At 39.4% G+C, this 18,781-nt stretch overlaps 1 protein-coding gene across 5 annotated transcripts in view; it reads right to left on the bottom strand.

Moving 5' to 3' along the window:
- Positions 1 to 14,735, bottom strand: part of TUSC3 (tumor suppressor candidate 3) — a 203,275-nt gene extending 188,540 nt beyond the window's left edge. For 2 of the 5 annotated variants that reach the window (XR_012124008.1, XM_036997242.2), the window contains exon 1: positions 14,390 to 14,734. Coding sequence is in view for 3 of the 5 variants with exons in the window: in XM_036997242.2 (XP_036853137.1) it covers positions 14,390 to 14,527 (138 nt within the window). In the remaining 2 variants the exon portion in view is untranslated. Of the gene's footprint in view, positions 1 to 14,111; positions 14,255 to 14,389 lie in introns of those variants that run through there. The other 3 variants (XM_036997255.2, XM_036997244.2, XM_073219084.1) reach the window with 3 other exon arrangements.
- Between the last annotated feature and the right edge of the window lie 4,046 nt (positions 14,736 to 18,781).

Here is an 18,781-nt window from a genome sequence, read left to right as displayed (position 1 = left end):
CAAACCCAAAGACAAGCACAGACTAAAAGTCAAGGGATGGAAAAACATATTTCAGGCAAACAACAGTGAGAAGAAAGCAGGGGTTGCAGTACTAATATCAGACAAAATAGACTTCAAAACAAAGAAAGTAACAAGAGATAAAGAAGGACACTACATAATGATAAAGGGCTCAGTCCAACAAGAGGATATAATCATTCTAAATATATATGCACCCAACACAGGAGCACCAGCATATGTGAAACAAATACTAACAGAACTAAAGAGGGAAATAGACTGCAATGCATTCATTTTAGGAGACTTCAACACACCACTCACCCCAAAGGATAGATCCACTTGGCAGAAAATAAGTAAGGACACACAGGCATTGAACAACACACTAGAACAGATGGACCTAACAGACATCTATAGAACTCTACATGCAAAAGCAACAGGATATACATTCTTCTCAAGTGCACATGGAACATTCTCCAGAATACACCACATACTAGCTCACAAAAAGAGCCTCCGTAAATTTCAAAATATTGAAATTCTACTAACCAATATGTCAGACCACAAAGGTATAAAACTAGAAATAAATTCTGCAAAGAAAACAAAAAGGCTCACAAACACATGGAGGCTTAACAACATGCTTCTAAATAAACAATGGATCAATGAATAAATCAAAATAGAGATCAAGGAATATATAGAAACAAATGACAACAACAACACAATGCCCCAACTTCCGTGGGACGCAGCGAAAGCAGACTTAAGAGGAAAGTATATAGCAATCCAGGCACACTTGAAGAAGGACGAACAATCCCAAATGAATAGACTAACATCACAATTATCGAAACTGGAAAAAGAAGAACTAATGAGGCCTAAAGACAGCAGAAGGAGGGACATAATAAAGATCAGAGAAGAAATAAACAAAATTGAGAAGAATAAAACATTAGCAAAAATCAACGAAACCAAGAGCTGGTTCTTTGAGAAAATAAACAAAATAGATAAGCCTCTAGCCAAACTTATTAAGAGAAAAAGAGAATCAACACAAATCAACAGCATCAGAAATGAGAACAGAATAATCTCGACAGACTCCACAGAAATACAAAGAATTATTAAAGACTACTATGAAAACCTATATGCCAACAAGCTGGAAAACCTAGAAGAAATGGACAACTTCCTAGAAAAATACAACCTCCCAAGACTGACAAAGGAAGAAACACAAAAGTTAAACAAACCAATTACGAGCAAAGAAATTGAAATGGTAATCAAAAAACTACCCAAGAACAAAACCCCGGGACCGGACAGTTTACCTCGGAATTTTATCAGACACACAGAGAAGACATAATACCCATTCTCCTTAAAGTGTTCCAAAAAATAGAAGAGGAGGGAACACTCCCAAATTCATTCTATGAAGCCAACATCACCCCAATACCAAAACCAGGCAAAGACCCCACCAAAAAAGAAAATTACAGACCAATATCCCTGATGAATGTAGATGCAAAAATACTCAATAAAATATTAGCAAACAGAATTCAACAGTATATCAAAAGGATCATACACCATGACCAAGTGGGATTCATCCCAGGGATGCAAGGATGGTACAACATTCGAAAATCCATCAACATCATCCACCACATCAACAAAAAGAAAGACAAAAACCACATGATCATCTCCATAGATGCTGAAAAAGCATTTGACAAAATTCAACATCCATTCATGATAAAAACTCTCAGCAAAATGGGAATAGAGGGCAAGTACCGCAACATAATGAAGGCCATTTATGATAAACCCAAAACCAACATTATACTGAACAGCGAGAAGCTGAAAGCTTTACCTCTGAGATCAGGAACTAGACAGGGATGCCCACTCTCCCCACTGTTATTTAACATAGTACTGGAGGTCCCAGCTATGGCAATCAGACAAAACAAAGAAATACAAGGAATCCAGATTGGTAAGGAAGAAGTTAAACTGTCACTATTTGCAGATGACATGATATTGTACATAAAAAACCCTAAAGACTCCACTCCAAAACTACTAGAACTGATATCGGAATACAGCAAAGTTGCAGGATACAAAATTAACACACAGAAATCTGTGGCTTTCCTATACACTAACAATGAACCAATAGAAAGAGAAATCAGGAAAACAATTCCATTCACAATTGCATCAAAAAGAATAAAATACCTAGGAATAAAACTAACCAAAGAAGTGAAAGACCTATACCCTGAAAACTACAAGTCACTCTTAAGAGAAATTAAAGGGGACACTATCAAATGGAAACTCATCCCATGCTCATGGCTAGGAAGAATTAATATCGTCAAAATGGCCACCATGCCCAAAGCAATATATATATTTGATGCAATCCCTATCAAATTACCAGCAACATTCTTCAATGAACTGGAACAAATTATTCAAAAATTCATATGGAAACACCAAAGGCCCCAAATAGCCAAAGCAATCCTGAGAAAGAAGAATAAAGTAGGGAGGATCTCACTCCCCAACTTCAAGCTCTACTATAAAGCCATAGTAATCAAGACAACTTGGTACTGGCACAAGAACAGAGCCACAGACCAGTGGAACAGATCAGAGACTCCAGAAATTAACCCAAACATATGTGGTCAATTAATATTTAATAAAGGAGCCATGGGCATACAATGGCAAAATGACAGTCTCTTCAACAGATGGTGCTGGCAAAACTGGACAGCTACATGTAGGAGAATGAAACTGGACCATTGTCTAACCCCATATACAAAAGTAAACTCAAAATGGATCAAAGACCTGAATGGAAGTCATGAAACCATTAAACTCTTGGGAAAAAACATAGGAAAAAACTCTTAGACATAAACATGAGTGACCTCTTCTTGAACATATCTCCCTGGGCAAGGAAAACAACAGCAAAAATGAACAGTTGGGACTATATTAAGCTGAAAAGCTTCTGTACAGCAAAAGACACCATCAATAGAACAAAAAGGAACCCTACGGTATGGGAGAATATATCTGAAAATGACAGATCCGATAAAGGCTGGACGTCCAGAATATATAAAGAGCTCACACGCCTCAACAAACAAAAAACAAATTACCCAATTAAAAAATGGGCAGAGGAACTGAACAGACGGTTCTCCAAAAAAGAAAGACAGATGGCCAACAGACACATGCAATGATGCTCCACATCGCTAATTATCAGAGAAATGCAAATTAAAACTACAATGAGGTATCATCTCACACCAGTAAGGGTGGCTGCCATCCAAAAGACAAACAACAACAATGTTGGCGAGGCTGTGGAGAAAGGGGAACCCTCCTACACTGCTGGTGGGAATGTAAATTAATTCAGCCATTGTGAAAGCAGTATGGAGGTTCATCAAAATGCTCGAAACAGACTTACCATTTGACCCAGGAATTGCACTCCTAGGAATTTACCCTAAGAACGCAGTAATCAAGTTTGAGAAAGACAGATGCACCCCTATGTTTATCGCAAGCACTATTTACAGTTGCCAAGAATTGGAAGCAACCTAAATGTCCATCAATAGATGAATGGATAAAGAAGATGTGGTATATATACACAATGGAATACTACTCAGCCATAAGAAGAGGGCAAATCCTACCATTTGCAGCAACATGGATGGAGCTGGAGGGTATTATGCTCAGTGAAATAAGCAAAGTGGAGAAAGAGAAATACCAAATGATTTCACTCATCTGAGGAGTATAAGAACAAAGGAAAAATTGAAGGAACAAAACAGCAGCGGAATTACAGAACCCAAAAATGCACTAACAGGTACCAAAGGGAAAGGGACTGGGGAGGATGGATGGGCAGGGAGGGATAAGGGGGGGGAAGAAGTAAGGGGGTATTAAGATAAGCATGCATGAGAGGGGAGGGAGAAAGGGGAGGGCTGTACAACACAGAGAGGACAAGTAGTGACTCTACAACATTTTGCTATGCTGATGGACAGTGACTGTAATGTGGTTTATAGGGGGGACCTGGTATAGGGGAGAGCCTAGTAAACATAGTATTCTTCAGGTAAGTGTAGATTAAAGATTTAAAAAAAAGAAAAGGAAGGAAGGAAGGAAGGAAGGAAGGAAGGAAGGAAGGAAGGAAGGAAGGAAGGAAGGAAGGAAGGAAGGAAGGAAGGAAGGAGGAAGGAAGGAAGGAAGGGAGGAAGGGAGGAAGGGAGGAAGGGAGGAAGGGAGGAAGGGAGGAAGGGAGGAAGGAAAGGAAGAAAGGAAGAAAGGAAGAAAGGAAGAAAGGAAGAAAGGAAGAAAGGAAGAAAGGAAGAAAGGAAGAAAGGAAGAAAGGAAGAAAGGAAGAAAGGAAGAAAGGAAGAAAGGAAGGAAGAAAGGAAGAAAGGAAGAAAGGAAGAAAGGAAGAAAGGAAGAAAGGAAGAAAGGAAGAAAGGAAGAAAGGAAGAAAGGAAGGAAGAAAGGAAGAAAGGAAGAAAGGGAAAAGGAAGAAAGGGAAAGAAAGGAAGAAAGGAAGAAAGGAAGAAAGGAAGAAAGGAAGAAAGGAAGAAAGGAAGAAAGGGAAGGAAAGGAAGGAAGAAAGGAAGAAAGGAAGGAAGAAAAGGAAGAAAGGAAGAAAGGAAGAAAGGAAGAAAGGAAGAAAGGAAGAAAGGAAGAAAGGAAGAAAGGAAGAAAGAAAGAAAGAAAGAAAGAAAGAAAGAAAGAAAGAAAGAAAGAAAGAAAGAAAGAAAGAAAGAAAGAAAGAAAGAAAGAAAGAAAGAAAAGGGGGATTACTCCTTGATAGGATAAAACTAATGGTAAATCAAAGATTAACGCATGCTTTAAATATCCTTAATTTTGATCACTTAAAGGGTGTCAGATGATCGGCTATGGAGGTACACTTTTCTGATAATATTCCATTCTTTTAATAAAAAAAAAAAGGCTGTTCCTGTGTGGTGACCTCCAATGAGTTCTACACAATGGTATAAAGGGCATATCAAAGTGTGGGCAAAGGGTCTGTTTGTGTTCATACAGAGGATGAAAGCCTAATTTGGCTACCCAGAAAATGAACTAAGATACGATATGAAGAACTTCCAACATCAGCACTCTCTGGAAGACTCATACCAGAAGATGATCATCAAAAAACCTCCACAAAGATGCAGGCGATGCTGCAGTTGTAGCTGCATCCATCCCACCATTTCCTGGACTTGCCATTGGAATGAAGAAGGAGATATCTAAGCTGGCCTGTGCATACAGTAAAACAACAAATTTGACTGGATCTATACTGTTGGAACTCAACCAAGAAATAGGAGAAGTGCAAGTTGTAGCGCTCCAAAATCTTACAACTACAGACTATCTACGGTTAAAAGAACATATGGGATGTGAACAGTTTCCAGAAATGGGCTGCTTTAATTTGTCTGATTTCTCTCAGACTGTTCAAGTACAGTTGGACAATATCCATCATATCATAGACAAATTTTCACAAATGCCTAGGGGGCCTAACTAGTTTTCTTGGCTTCACTGGAGATGGCTGGTAATTATAGATCTGCTTTGTTTATGTAACTGTATTCCTATTATGTTAATATGTGTGCGCAAGTTAGTTAGTAGTTTAAAACCTATACGTGCTTAAGTTACTCTACAAGAAGATACGTCAAAGAAATAATCTTCCCAGGTTTTCTTCCGCCTGCTACTTCTGTAGCTTTTCTTCTTCCTTCCTAATTACAACCCCTAAATAGAATTCGTGCCTCATATCGAATTTACCGTGTATCACAATTCTTCCAAGTGGTAAAGACACCTCAAGACAAATGCTGGGCATAGAAGCACAGGGCATAAATATGCAAAGAAGTAAAAAACTAACCTTTTCAAACAATAAGGCTTCTCTCTCACTTACCAACTGTACATTTCCCTGTATGGCCCCGGAAGATGACTGGTTAGCCAGAGACGGGTAAGATTCCTCAAGGGAGGAACAACCTATGACAGGCACAGTCGCAGGGGGGCCATCAGGTGAGAAATTGGGGATCAACAGTGGTGAAGCTTAGAACCTCACCCCCCCTGTTTTGAGAGAAATCTTCTGCATCCGTGGATGTTTTAATGCCCTTGTCTAGCTCGGATTAACACATAGTCTACAGGCACACACCTGATCATCTACAATTCCTCTCTTACAACACTAAACTATGTTTTTTACCTTTATCTTGCATCTACCTACCACTTCAGCATATTATAAAAAATAAAAATAATAATAATAATAAAGGGAGAAATGTGGGATCCACATATAAACCAAGTATAAAAATCAAACGAATATTCATATCTGACGTGATTGTTTACAGTTCATAATGCGTGATCAAAACCGAAAGTTTCTGTGATGACTGCCCTTGTACTGTTCACCATGTAAGAACTTATTCACTATGTAAGAATTTGTTCACCATATAAGAACTTGTTCATTATGCTTCAGAAGATTGGAGACTGATGAGAATTAGGCTTGAGATGGATTAATGATTGTGCATTGAGCATTGACTCCCCTATACAGAATTTTATTGTTGTTAACAACCATTTGATCAATAAATATGAGGTACCCTCTCAAAAAAAAAAAAAAAAAAAGATATTGGTAATGTTGTTCAGGAGTGTGGGTAAAACTGAAATATTTCCAGAATCTTTCACCTGGCTTTAGTGCATCTCCATAAATGGGTGCTTCCAGGGGATGGAGAGTAGCAGTCCATTTCCATACCAGTAAGTAATTACTATGCTGATGGGGCAGTTACTCTAGAGGTATGTGGGGGGGGGGGACTTGATAATAGGGGTAATGTAGCAACCACAATGTTGCTCATGTGAAACTGGAGCATAAGACTGTATATTAATGATTCCTTAATAAAAACAATAATAATAAGTAATTACTAGGGCAAGTAAGGGCTTATCTAGTCTGGAAAGGTTGGGTGAAAGCTTCTTTCAACCTGGTTGTGAGAGACACAGGGGAACAGAAGTGGACGACTGCTTGTCTCCCTTTGACTAATTTTGGTTTCAAAAGTATTTGACCAGGATTTTCCCCCCGGAGTTACAGGAAGGGTAAAAGGAAGCGATCCTTGCTATCTGGCGTATTCCATCAGGAAGCCTGCATAGAAACCACCCAGAAAGCATCACCCACTGATTCCCCCAACTGGCCTGTGGGCACCCTAAGGGCCCTGTGTGTTCCGTCCACACACAACCCCACTCCTCAAAGACAACACTGGTCAGAGAAGTCTCGGGATACCGTTAGCTGGGGTGGGGGAAGAAGACGGCAAAAAAATGTCACAAGTGAGTAAAGGTTTGAGACTAAATGAAACGTGCCCAGATTTCTGGTTTTGGCACAGAGATGCATGAAATTGCTTCAGTTAGTTTTCAGGATTGTAGGAGGCACAGGTTTTGGAAGAAAAATGGGAAGAAACATACTCTCATACTTTCTTCACCCATGTAGGTTATAGAGTTCTAACTCTTAGGATGTAGGCTTTCCTTAGTCTATTTTATTTAAATCAGTTTTAAGAATATACAGATGGCCTGAACATAAATGTAAACTATGCTCTCAGAGAGAAGGGTCAAGTCTAAGCAGTATTAGTAGGTTTGCTTTACATCTGCCAAATCTTTGTTTTAGGGTTTAAAAAACAAGTACCCATGAAGACACAGTTCATAAAACATCAGCTATGGAAAAACAGAAAAAGGGATTGTCTCATCAAAGTAGTAAAGGGGAAGAAAAAATAAAGAACCTAACAGTATAACTGAGCATGGATATATAGAAATATAAACTCTGGTGGCAGAAAACCTAATTTCTACTCTGTACTTTGGTTTTTAGCCAGAAACCTGATTTTCCTGCTCTAACATCTATAATGCACTCTTAACAAAAAAACAAAAAACAACACAACACCCCTCCATACACACAGACAGAAAACACCACATCTACAGTGACTCTACCCTATGATTCGGAATATGCTCTGACACCAGAGCAGGTGACTCACGTAGCCATCAACAGGACGCTACGTTGAACTACAGAACAGTTATGACAGTGTTGTACCTTGACTCAGCCACTTTCTCCCCATAAAATCTCCAAGAGGAAAAATGTACAGGAAACAACAGCAAGATACAGCACACCCACTCCTCTCACACGTATGAGAATAATCCCTTATTCCCTGTGAAAATTCCAGCTCTTAAAGAACATGGACCCATCTGCATTGCACAAAACTCTCCTCCAAATTTTTCTTTTACTAAATCTTAACTCCAATGTTAACCAAAACAACATTATTAAAATATGAACATTTTTGAAATTGAAGTATCTTCCTATATTTTATTTGTTATGTCTTTAAAATGAAACTACACACCAATCCATTACACTAAAGGAAAAGAAATGAGTATTTTTAAAGTATTCACATAGAATACAGCAGACAGCAAATGTATCTGAGTCATAACGGATTCTTCCACTTCGTCCTTGGGCTAAGAGCTTTCAAGGCACATAATAAATTTATTCCCAACTTCTTTCCTATAATTTATTTGGACAAATTACATTTAAATTGAGAATTTCAATCCATACAATGAAAACAATGGCAATTTAGTAAATGGAACACATGGAAATTCATTCCAAAGACACCAAAACACATACAGATTTCATCTAATACGGACCACTGATACTCAAAGATCAGGAAGAGCTCTATAGACTTATCATCTCCTATTATTTAATATCTAGTTGACAAAGAGGGGCAGATAGCTAGGTAATTTTTAAGTTACTAGAAGCGTAGAATCATAGGTAAAGTCCTTAATCCAAGATGACCTTCCTCAGTAGGATGCCTTTAAATACAGATATACCAGAAATCCAATTCAAAAATGGCTTAAACAACAAGGAAATGTACTAATTCACAAAGCAAGGCGTCCACGGCCACAGCAACAGTAAGGCCAGTTCAGTCATGTCACTGAGTACCCACACCCTTCCCAGTTTTCTGCCTGCCAGCCCGAACTTGGTGGTTTTGCCCTCAGGCTTGCATTTTCAGGTTACAAGAGGGGTTCAGCAACTTAAGCATCACATTCTCATACACATACCCACATTCATCCTCACTGTATCCTTTATGAGGAAGGAGGGAACTAGCCAAAAGCCCCGCCTACTTGTACCACGTGTTCAGTCCTAAACCAGTAATTTGCAAGGTACTGGACAATCATGATAATCTTTGCCTAATAAAATGCTTGGGGCTTGGAACAATCCCAATTTCTCCTAATATTTAAATCAAACCAAAGGTAAGGCAAACAAAACTGTCTGCAACAATCCATGCAGAGATACTATGAAGTTTATATAGAATCTGTGCAAAATGCCTGGCTTTCGAACTTCTATCTGCTCTCTTATGACTATTTTTCCCCATTTCCTGATATAATTTAGTCTTACTTCCCACTTCCAAGTTTGTTAAAGTGAATGAATTATACTAAGATATATCATTCAACTTAATATTTAACATGAATGGTAAACAGATTCCACAATTTATCATCAGTTCTGTACCTTAAGTTTTACTACAAAACCTGTATGAAGTTTCCAATGGTCTGCTTTGTTTCCAAGCAGAGAAAACTCTGAACCAAAATATTTCTACATATTGGGTTGATTGACAACATATTAAGCCATGTCTAAAAATACACTTCTAAAATAAACAGTTCCATTTAATAACATCAATACCACAATTCATCTAATCTATCTATTCTCAAGTGCCCCTTGTCATAAAAGGTAGTTGAGCTCTCATGTAATAGTCACAGAAAATTTCTTCTTATCCCCAAATGCCAAACTAGTTGGGTATCTTTATATGATTAATCAAAACTGTAATAATAAATATGCTAGTAAAGACTTCCTTTTATTCTTCATTTCTTTCAGTTCCTTAATGGCTTCAGGATGCTATTCTCCTATGTCAAGATTTCTGTCATAGTATTTGAAGCACTCGATACGCTCACTTTGCCTTTTATTCTGGTATTAAATAAAAATAGAGACAACTAGGCAAGCAGGCAGGCAGGCAGACAAAGATATCAACTTTTATGAAAAACTGTATTAGCTATTTTCTGAATAACATTTTGGAGGTTTTAATACTCAAACTAAATATATTTACGTACCTATGTATAATAGAGGAATCCTGTTATTGCAAGATTTCCCTTTAAATCCATGCACAACTCCCCAGGAAATTATGTGAAGCCCGCCTCTCATGTACAATGAGCAAAATACAAGATAAAAATTACAAAGAGAAGTTATACTGGCTAACAATTACTTAAAAAATGAGGTTCGAGGATGTTAAAAATTGTTCCCCATTAAACAGCACTGTTAACAGCAATGAGAAAACAGATGGGCCAGAGGGGCAGGGGGAAGGGGTAGAGTCCTCTTTCAGATATGCTCAGTGTGAAAGCTGCACATATGGAGAAATGGAAAAAAACATAACTGGATAGAGGATATACTATTACTTATTTGATCTGCATACATGCTTACATGCACATACGCTCACATGCACACACACATATGCAAAACGTTAACATTATATAACCAATACACATTTGCTCATCATCTGCCTGTTCTCTGGCCAGCAGACACAGTCACTCCTATACTTAGCCAAAGGTAAATCATCTATTTGATGGGATTAACATGAGGCTCCAGGAGGAAGTTTTATGGAAAGAAACAATCATAACATAGTCTGATACACCAAGTAAACCCCAGAGCTTACTAAGGTAGCCAATGTCAGTTTCAGACATACAGATCATCACACATCCAAACTCACTGAATATTTAAGAGAAATACTAAGTATTTAGGAAAACTTAAGAGAACACTAAAGAGAAAATGCAGAATTATATGTGGCAAAAAGTTAAAACAGCTGTTGAATCTGTGGCTTCAGTTACATGTTTCCATTCTTTCCTCTCTGTGTCTTCCAGGTAGAACAGAATACACACAGGGAGAGAACATGGTGGTGGTATATGTATGAGGTAAATATTCTGAAATGTTCCCTTTTGACAAAGTTAGTGTCTCTTAGAAAAACTATTTTTCAAGCATTTCTACTGAATTTGCAAGCAGAAGTATTGACTGACTTTATTCTGGACCATCTTTTCAAGGATGTTTGCATATATCACACAGCCTTACAAGCCAGTATCCTAAACACAGGTTTGTTTACTTTCCAGCTTAATAAAGATAATGTCTCTCTCTAGTGCAGAGGTCAAACAAGCTTACTGCCCATTATAAAAAGTATTAGTTCCCTGAACTCCAAGTTCGTCTTCTGCTACAAAACTCCTGACATTTGCAGGTGTCACCTGGCCTGCATCATCAGCACAAATGCTGACACTCCGGCGAGTCTACTGCTGTACTAAACCGTCCACCTGTGACCCAGGAATCCCATGCCTTCTGCCATCATCAGTGAAACTGCAGCAGGCTAAGCCTTCACAGTTCTTGGCAAGGAGTTTTGGCTCCTGAAAGAAGAATGTCATTTCCAACCACTCTTCAAGGAATTACTGTGCACAAAGTCTAGCCTCTATGAAACAGCTGCCTGACATCAGCATAATCTCCCTATGCGTCAATGTATAATTACTACGCATTTCTTAAAGGTCTGCTCATATGTTTACAAACTTCACTTAATTTCTTTGCTGAAAGGTAAAATTCCATTGCTTAGCTCCATCCTCTCCCTTTCTGTCACTTTCTAAGAATGTAAAGTCTCTATCCCATGACTATGCCACTAACAAATAACTGGATACATACATCTCAGTGTAAAATGTGCTTAAAAACATTAATGTTTTGCTTCTGACATACAGATGTCAGAATAGAAATATTTCATTTCACTTAGGTAACCATATTCTCTCTGAAAAAATAATTATAAGCTGCTCAATTTTTCGTATTGCATGTTCATTGTCATCTACATGTCAGAGACTATTAGCTAACATTTTCTTTGCTGAAAATGTAAATTATAATACCTACTTTTGATGACGGCAAAGTCAGTAAGTCCACTGGAAAGAATTACAGCATTTGAGCTCTTTTTATATTATCAGAAGAGGTCATTAAAACAATTCTAACTGAAGCTGATTAACTGATAAGTGTTAATGATGTAAGAAACAGAAACTGTCACAATAAAAGAAATGCATGATGCACTAGAAATGCAAATCCACAAACTCATCACTTAACATGCGTAATGATCCAAATATTTGTTTTTAATGATTGTCTTCATTGTAATTAAGGAAAGTGACTATAAAAATCTCCAATTTTTTGGCCTACTCTTGACTATATTCTTAAATAGAGACTATAACAAAACTATTTTTTAATGAATGAAAATGTCTTCCTAAAGAAACAGATATGTACAACATATGCAGACACATACACACACACAAATCCATGAATAACACCAATTCCACCACGATGCAAAATCTCCTCCTGGGAAGTTCTCAAACAATGTAAGAGTTTGGAAAGCTCAGCTAATAGGTAATAGACAATTTATTCCAGTAACTTTATAATTTGCAATGATTCTAAAGTTGACTTAATTAGCAAAAAATTTTTTTAATGTTTTTATTACATTTTAGGGTCTCATCATGTCTAATGCTTCATTCAAATGAGGAACACATAATAATGGCTACAATTACTGATCATTTGACATGCTATAGACATTGCACTAAACACTGATAGACACAGTCTTATTTAATCCCAATGACAATCCTGAGATGTAGGTTTTATATCTGTATTTTAAAATAAATAAACTAAAATTCAGGGAATTAAGTGGTTTGCCTGATATCATACAATTAGATAGGAGTTGAGTTGTAAATGGACCATCTGTCTGACTCAAAAACACGGTGGTAACTATTACTGCCATAACTATTACTTTTTTTAAAAGCAACTGAAAAGTCCATTCCTGATTTCACGCTCTACATTACATTTAAATCTGGCCTCCGCAGAAGGAAGGAATATACCGTTCATGCCAAATACTCTGGTACTTATGTCAGTAATATTTACTATAGAAATTAAGTTCCAACTGCTGTATTTTCTGGGTCAATGGGAATCAGGTTCTAAACACAGCAAGAAGAAAGCCCCATATGATGAAAACAACCCAGGAATACTCCTAGAAAAGTACCACATTTCATTTTTAGTGGAAACAGACGCTATCATAATTTATAATTATATTAAAACAACAAATATTTTCACATGTTAAAGTAGCCTTACAATTGCAGTTGCTAAGATGCTTTGAAGAAAAACACTTTTTAGACCTCTTTTTGGGAGTTTTTGCTTTCAACTGAAAGTTACTGTGGTCACAGGGATCTTTCTAGACAGAAAACATCAGAATTTCCATGGAGTTTCCCATGGTTTTTTATTGCTTTCTAATCTGGTAATCTACAAAGAACAAAAACAGTAACAAAAACAGCACTACTTCTGAATGTCCTTTCTCACAAAAAACTATGAAATCTAAAACTCTTGAAAAGTGGTATACAAATATACCAAATGCTAGAAAATACATCTTTAATATATATTTGTAAATACAGTGTTAACTGCGGTGCTTCTCTAAACCTCTTACCAGAATTCCCCCAAGAATTTTCTCTGGCCTACTTTTATGTTAAAACAAAAAAGCTAAAGAGAAGAAGTTAATAATATTGAATTCAGAGTTGTTCCAGGAAAAGAATAAAGAGAAAGAGACAAAGAATTACTTTGCTTATGAGGCTGTTTTTTCACTCAAAGGCTAGAAAGGAAGTTGTGGAGTGTTTTAAACCCGAGTAAGATTTTGAGCCACATGTGTGTAGAACTTCACCTGGAAAAACCATCTTGAACTGTGTAGAGAGAATATTCTTATTAAAACGACGTACAAATTAGGACCTTACATTTCTAAAACAACTTTTTTCTGATCCTCCTTGACTGACTCTCCCAGGTGAACCGAATTGATATTCACAACGCTTCGTTAAAAACAAGTCACTTCAACGACCTCGCCCTCATCAAAGTTATTAGAAGATTGAAATCAGGTGATCTAAACCTCACACTCACGCACAACGTAATGTGAGGTTATTCTCACAATCATACACTGAGTTCAACAGAAAGAAAAACAAACACAACTTTAAAAGCATAGTTAAGAAGACAGAATAACTTAAAACATACTCAGCATGCTCTATTGCATTTTGAAACGGGTAACAAGGAGAGCTGGGTAACGGGCATAGGTTTGCAAATACACCTAAAGCGTATTTTCACATCCAGGACACCTTTTACTCACTCCAGGGCCTGAAAGCTCGGCCTCCGAGATCAAAGCGCCCCCGGACTGAAAGGTGTGTTGTGCTGAGCAGCAGAGTCTAGGGGATGCCTCATGGCTGTTGACGAAAAAGCGCTGAGCTCACCCCACACCTGAGACTCTGGGGCCCAAAGGACTCGCGCAAAGGTAGCGCACGGGTTCCGCTCCTGCCCCGCGGCCCGGCTGCCTAGCAACGCGGCGACGCTGTCTGGCCACGCGGCCCGCCCCAGCCCGCCAAGGAAGGACAAGGGGAACCGCTCTACCTCCTTCTTCTTCTGTCCTCCCCCGAGCTGGATGCAGAGGAGCAGCAGGAGGAGGAGAAAGGGAAAGCTCCCGGTGGGCAGGTACCGCAGCCGCCGCCCCGCCTGCCTCCGGCGTGAAGGAGCGCCCCTGGCCCCCATCGCCGCAGGGCAGTGTCTCCTCCACGCTCGGTAGCCGTGGGCGCCCAGCTCCTCCCGGCGTCTACACCTGCGGACCCGCCGCCGGGAGCCCCCGCCTGAGCCCTCGTGGGTTCCCGCGGCGACGCCAGGCACCCGGGCAGCCGCAGAGGACGCGGAGAGGAAACTGCCTGAGCATCCGGTTCACCGGGAGAGGGGACCTGGGAAAGCCCGCGAAGGGGCAGGAAGTGGGCGTGGCGAGGGGCTGGGCGCGCGTGCGGCGCTCGCGCGGCGGGGAGATGACGGGGCTCCTCGCCGACCTTACCCCAGCCCCGCCCTGCTCCTGACACTAGCTAGGTCCCAGGAATTTGCGAGGGACCTGTTAGTCTCACACTTCACCTGGAGCCTCAGACAAACTTAACTGCCGCCTTGGATGATACAGGAGATCTTTAAGAAACTAGCCCCACTGAGCCAAAGGCCATCTCCCTTACCATTGGGTCATTTTGGGGGGGACACAGCTATGGCAAACACACTGTGCCCTCTGAAGCCCTGCGACATAATCCAGAGTCCCCTGGATGCATAGAAGCCGCCCACAACTTCACAGCTGTTCCTTGCAGCCGCACCGGAGGGGCCCAGGGAGCAACCCACACATCACTTCCTTTCTTCATTCATTCAGCATTCACGAGAGCCAAAGGGCAGAGCGCTGTACTAGACATTCTGAACGCAAAACTAAGTACGACTTAATTGAGCTGCTGACCTGTGAACATTTAAAGAATTGCAGCAGACCTGAATGTTTGATAGAGGCCAGGAAGTGTTCTAGTGCCTCATATGTACCCTTTATTTCCTCTACCCATGATTTCTTCATTAACTGTATCATGAACACTTTTGATAGTCTAATGAAGCCAACTGACCCAGTCTTAAAATAGTAAAACATAAATTAAAATCATAGTTATAAAGGAATCACTTACAATTAAATACTATTAACTGAAACAATCACCTTTCACCTGGTGGTCAGCAAACATTTTGGGAATGCTAGAAAGCAAGGCAGAAGTGAGAATCAACATACACACATTTACACTTCTCAATGTGATTATGATTGACTAAGAGGCACGGAATTGTGAGATGGTTGGCCAGCTAAGTGGCATGAGGGATGTAAACAAATTCTGCAATCACATGATCTAGCAGCATTTCTAGTGACAATTCTAACAAATAGGGTAATTTTGCAGTAGTGATGATAATACTTCAAAATATCTGCTACCATTGGACTGTGGTAAGAAATGCTGGCAATTTTTACAGGAAATAAAGCCATATGTACTGCTAACGCTGCCATGGTTTGTTCTCTGCCTTCATTATTGAAAAAGCAAAGCTTTTCTTAAGAGAATGATAGAAATAAGGTTAAATTTTTTTCAATTCAAGGCACACCAATGCCCTGAAATTTCATGGACTCCAGATGAAGAACTCCTGCTCCCCAACAGTCTCATCAGATAAGTCCTGTTAGAACAATTTTCAGATAAATGAAGGCCAGAAGCTCTCACTCAGTCATATAACAAGAAAAGGCAGGAATGTGAACTTTGGCAGTCTAGCTCCATAGCCATTATTATATACTCTGCTATGCTGCCTTCTTAAAAAAGGAATTTACAAATAAATCTACCTCCTGGGCTTTCAATCTCTCACTTTTATGTGCACCTTTTTGCCCATACAGCCACCACTCCCAAAAGAATAAAGAGCTACTTGCTTTTTCCTTGCAAACTGTGAGAGTGGCCTTCACTTTGGTATATTTGCAGACAAGTGAATTTAAGGTCTATATCAACTAAACATCTATATTGAGATATACTCAACATAATCAAAATTTATCATCTGCCCCTTCCTCCCCAAACTTGTCTTAAATTCTTTATTGTAATTAATGGTGCCACCATGTTGTTAATTACCTTTTCTCATTCTGCCCAGCCATGCTACCACCCATATTCAGTTTCCAAGTTATTCTGCCTCCACAGCATCTTAGAAATCTGTCTTCCTCTTCTTGTTTGTAACTCTAGCATTCAGTAGAAAGACAAGTTTAGATTCAGGAAAACCCATTTAACCCATTTACACACACACACGCACACACACACACACAAGACAGAGAGATTCTTGACAACTTTATCAAGCTAGACGATTTAAAAGCCAGGGATTGTGGAACCCTGATGTACTGACGTATAGAGATAGAACAGAAGAGGAGTCTTCTACATCAAATAAAATAATATCTCTTTTGTAGTCCAGACAATATCCTCATGAATGTTTTTTTCCCTTTCATTCTAAGTGAACCATCAAATAAGCATACTGCTAATGTCCAGAATTCCCCCAGTACTCACTGCAATTCCAAATTATCTCTGGGAAATTTTACATTATATTTACGAAACATTTTTAAAAAATGGGTTTGGCCCCAAACATGTGGGGTTTTAGATTGAGAAGGCCCCATAAGAGTGCCAGTGGTCAGCTACGTTAGTGTTTGTGCAACCTATTACTCTGGAACTTGGCGCTGATCAGGGCCAAACAAAATCCCCTGACTCTGGGCAGATAAATCCAAATAAATGTTTTCCTGAAAGACAGAGAGGGAATGCCTTACCAGGTTTTGAAATGGTAGTCTAAAGCAACTTTTACCCAAGAACACCAGTCTGAGAACACCTGGACACCTCCTTCCACAGCGCTGTCTTAAGAACAGACACCTCCTTCCACAGCGCTGTCTTAAGAACAGACTTACCAAGTCTCTGTCCCTCCCCTCCTTAAAGCCTATTCCTCGTATAGACCAAACAAACAGACCATAGAAGTGAATATTAAAAAGCCAGACAGACAACTCAAAAAACAGTATAAATCTGATCATACAACCAAAACATCCCATAAGAACTCATTCCCAAGTTCCTAAATAAATAAAACAAAACCAGAGCTGAACAAACACAATGAAATACTAATCAGAGCTCAGTTCAGAGTGAAACTTACCTCCCATCTGTGGCCAGGGTGACACCTTGAATGCCTTAACAGGCAGAGATGGCAAGAGGCTTCCAATGTGCACGGTATGACTGAGTCTAGCATCCTGGGCCGACTGTGAGAATCTCAGCCATTCACTAATCTCCGTTTCTGTTAACATCCACCTGCCGAACACACACCTGAAATAAAAGGTAGGTTTATTGATTCATTGCAGATAAGGAAGATAGTTCACCAGGAGGAGCTGTGGGGAGTCCCAGTAACGGGGTGTTGGGAGAGATATGTTATAGGAGTTAAACTTGCTTTTCATTTTTTGGGGAGGATGCCAGCAAGTGTGGTTTTGCATTTGACTGGGAGCTGTCAGCAAGGGAAGCTCCATGGTAAGATACCATAATAATTGTTGTCTAGAAGGTGAAAAGAATGAATGAAAGCTACAGATTAAAGTTGATCAAAAAATGAACAGCATTCTGGAAGGGGCTCGTTTTGTGCTGCTCTGTCACTGTCACCCAGTAGCCTTGTCTGCTGTTGGTGGTCTGTGACTTTTTAAAATTTTCAAGAGAGGAACACTATAAGGCCTGTCAGAGCCGTATCAGCTCTAAGCTAACTGCAGTCAGGTGCTAATCTGTTCTTTATCATCTTGGCAACATAGTTTTAATTTCCTAGAAGAAAAAATCCTTTGATTATTGTGAGGATTAAATAATACATATAAGGAGACTCTTACAAGCTCAGAACATATAAACTCTTAATATTTGCTAATGTCATCATCATTTAACATTATACTGAACATATGTTTGTTTTCCCTCCTATTAAACAGTAAACAGCCTGAGCTATATTTATGTTTGTACTCCCTGCACCAACACCGCACAGAGTGTGTGGGAGCATGGGTTCTGAGCTGACACTCCCTGCCCTACCTTAGTTAGCTGTGTGACTGTAGGCAGATTACTTCTCTACTCCTCAGGTTATTTATTTGTAAAACGAGGATAGCAGTAGCACCATAAAGATGAAACAAGTGAATCCATACAAAGTATTTAGAAGAGTGCTTAATATTGTAAATGTTATGTATCAACTCCCACTGTGATCATAAGTGCTCAATAAATATTAAACTGAATCCAGACATGCACTCTCCTGCTCTACCAGACACTAGGGAAATAATGGTAGGGTGAAGAAAGAAATGATGGGCACAGTCCTTATCTCAGAAACATGCATAGGTTTGCAGCATGTTTCTGTGGGAGGGACAGGCCAGCAGCGTTGTGAAGATAAGACCATCAGGGAGAAGGAATTGTGCAGAGACTTCAGCCCCACATTCCCAGTGATGTG

This window comes from Manis javanica, chromosome 12 (assembly GCF_040802235.1).
Source record: "Manis javanica isolate MJ-LG chromosome 12, MJ_LKY, whole genome shotgun sequence".
In the NCBI taxonomy this organism is placed as follows: Eukaryota; Metazoa; Chordata; class Mammalia; order Pholidota; family Manidae; genus Manis; species Manis javanica.
The sequence above is the reverse complement of the archived record's forward strand: the minus strand, read 5'-3'. Positions and strand labels throughout refer to the sequence as shown.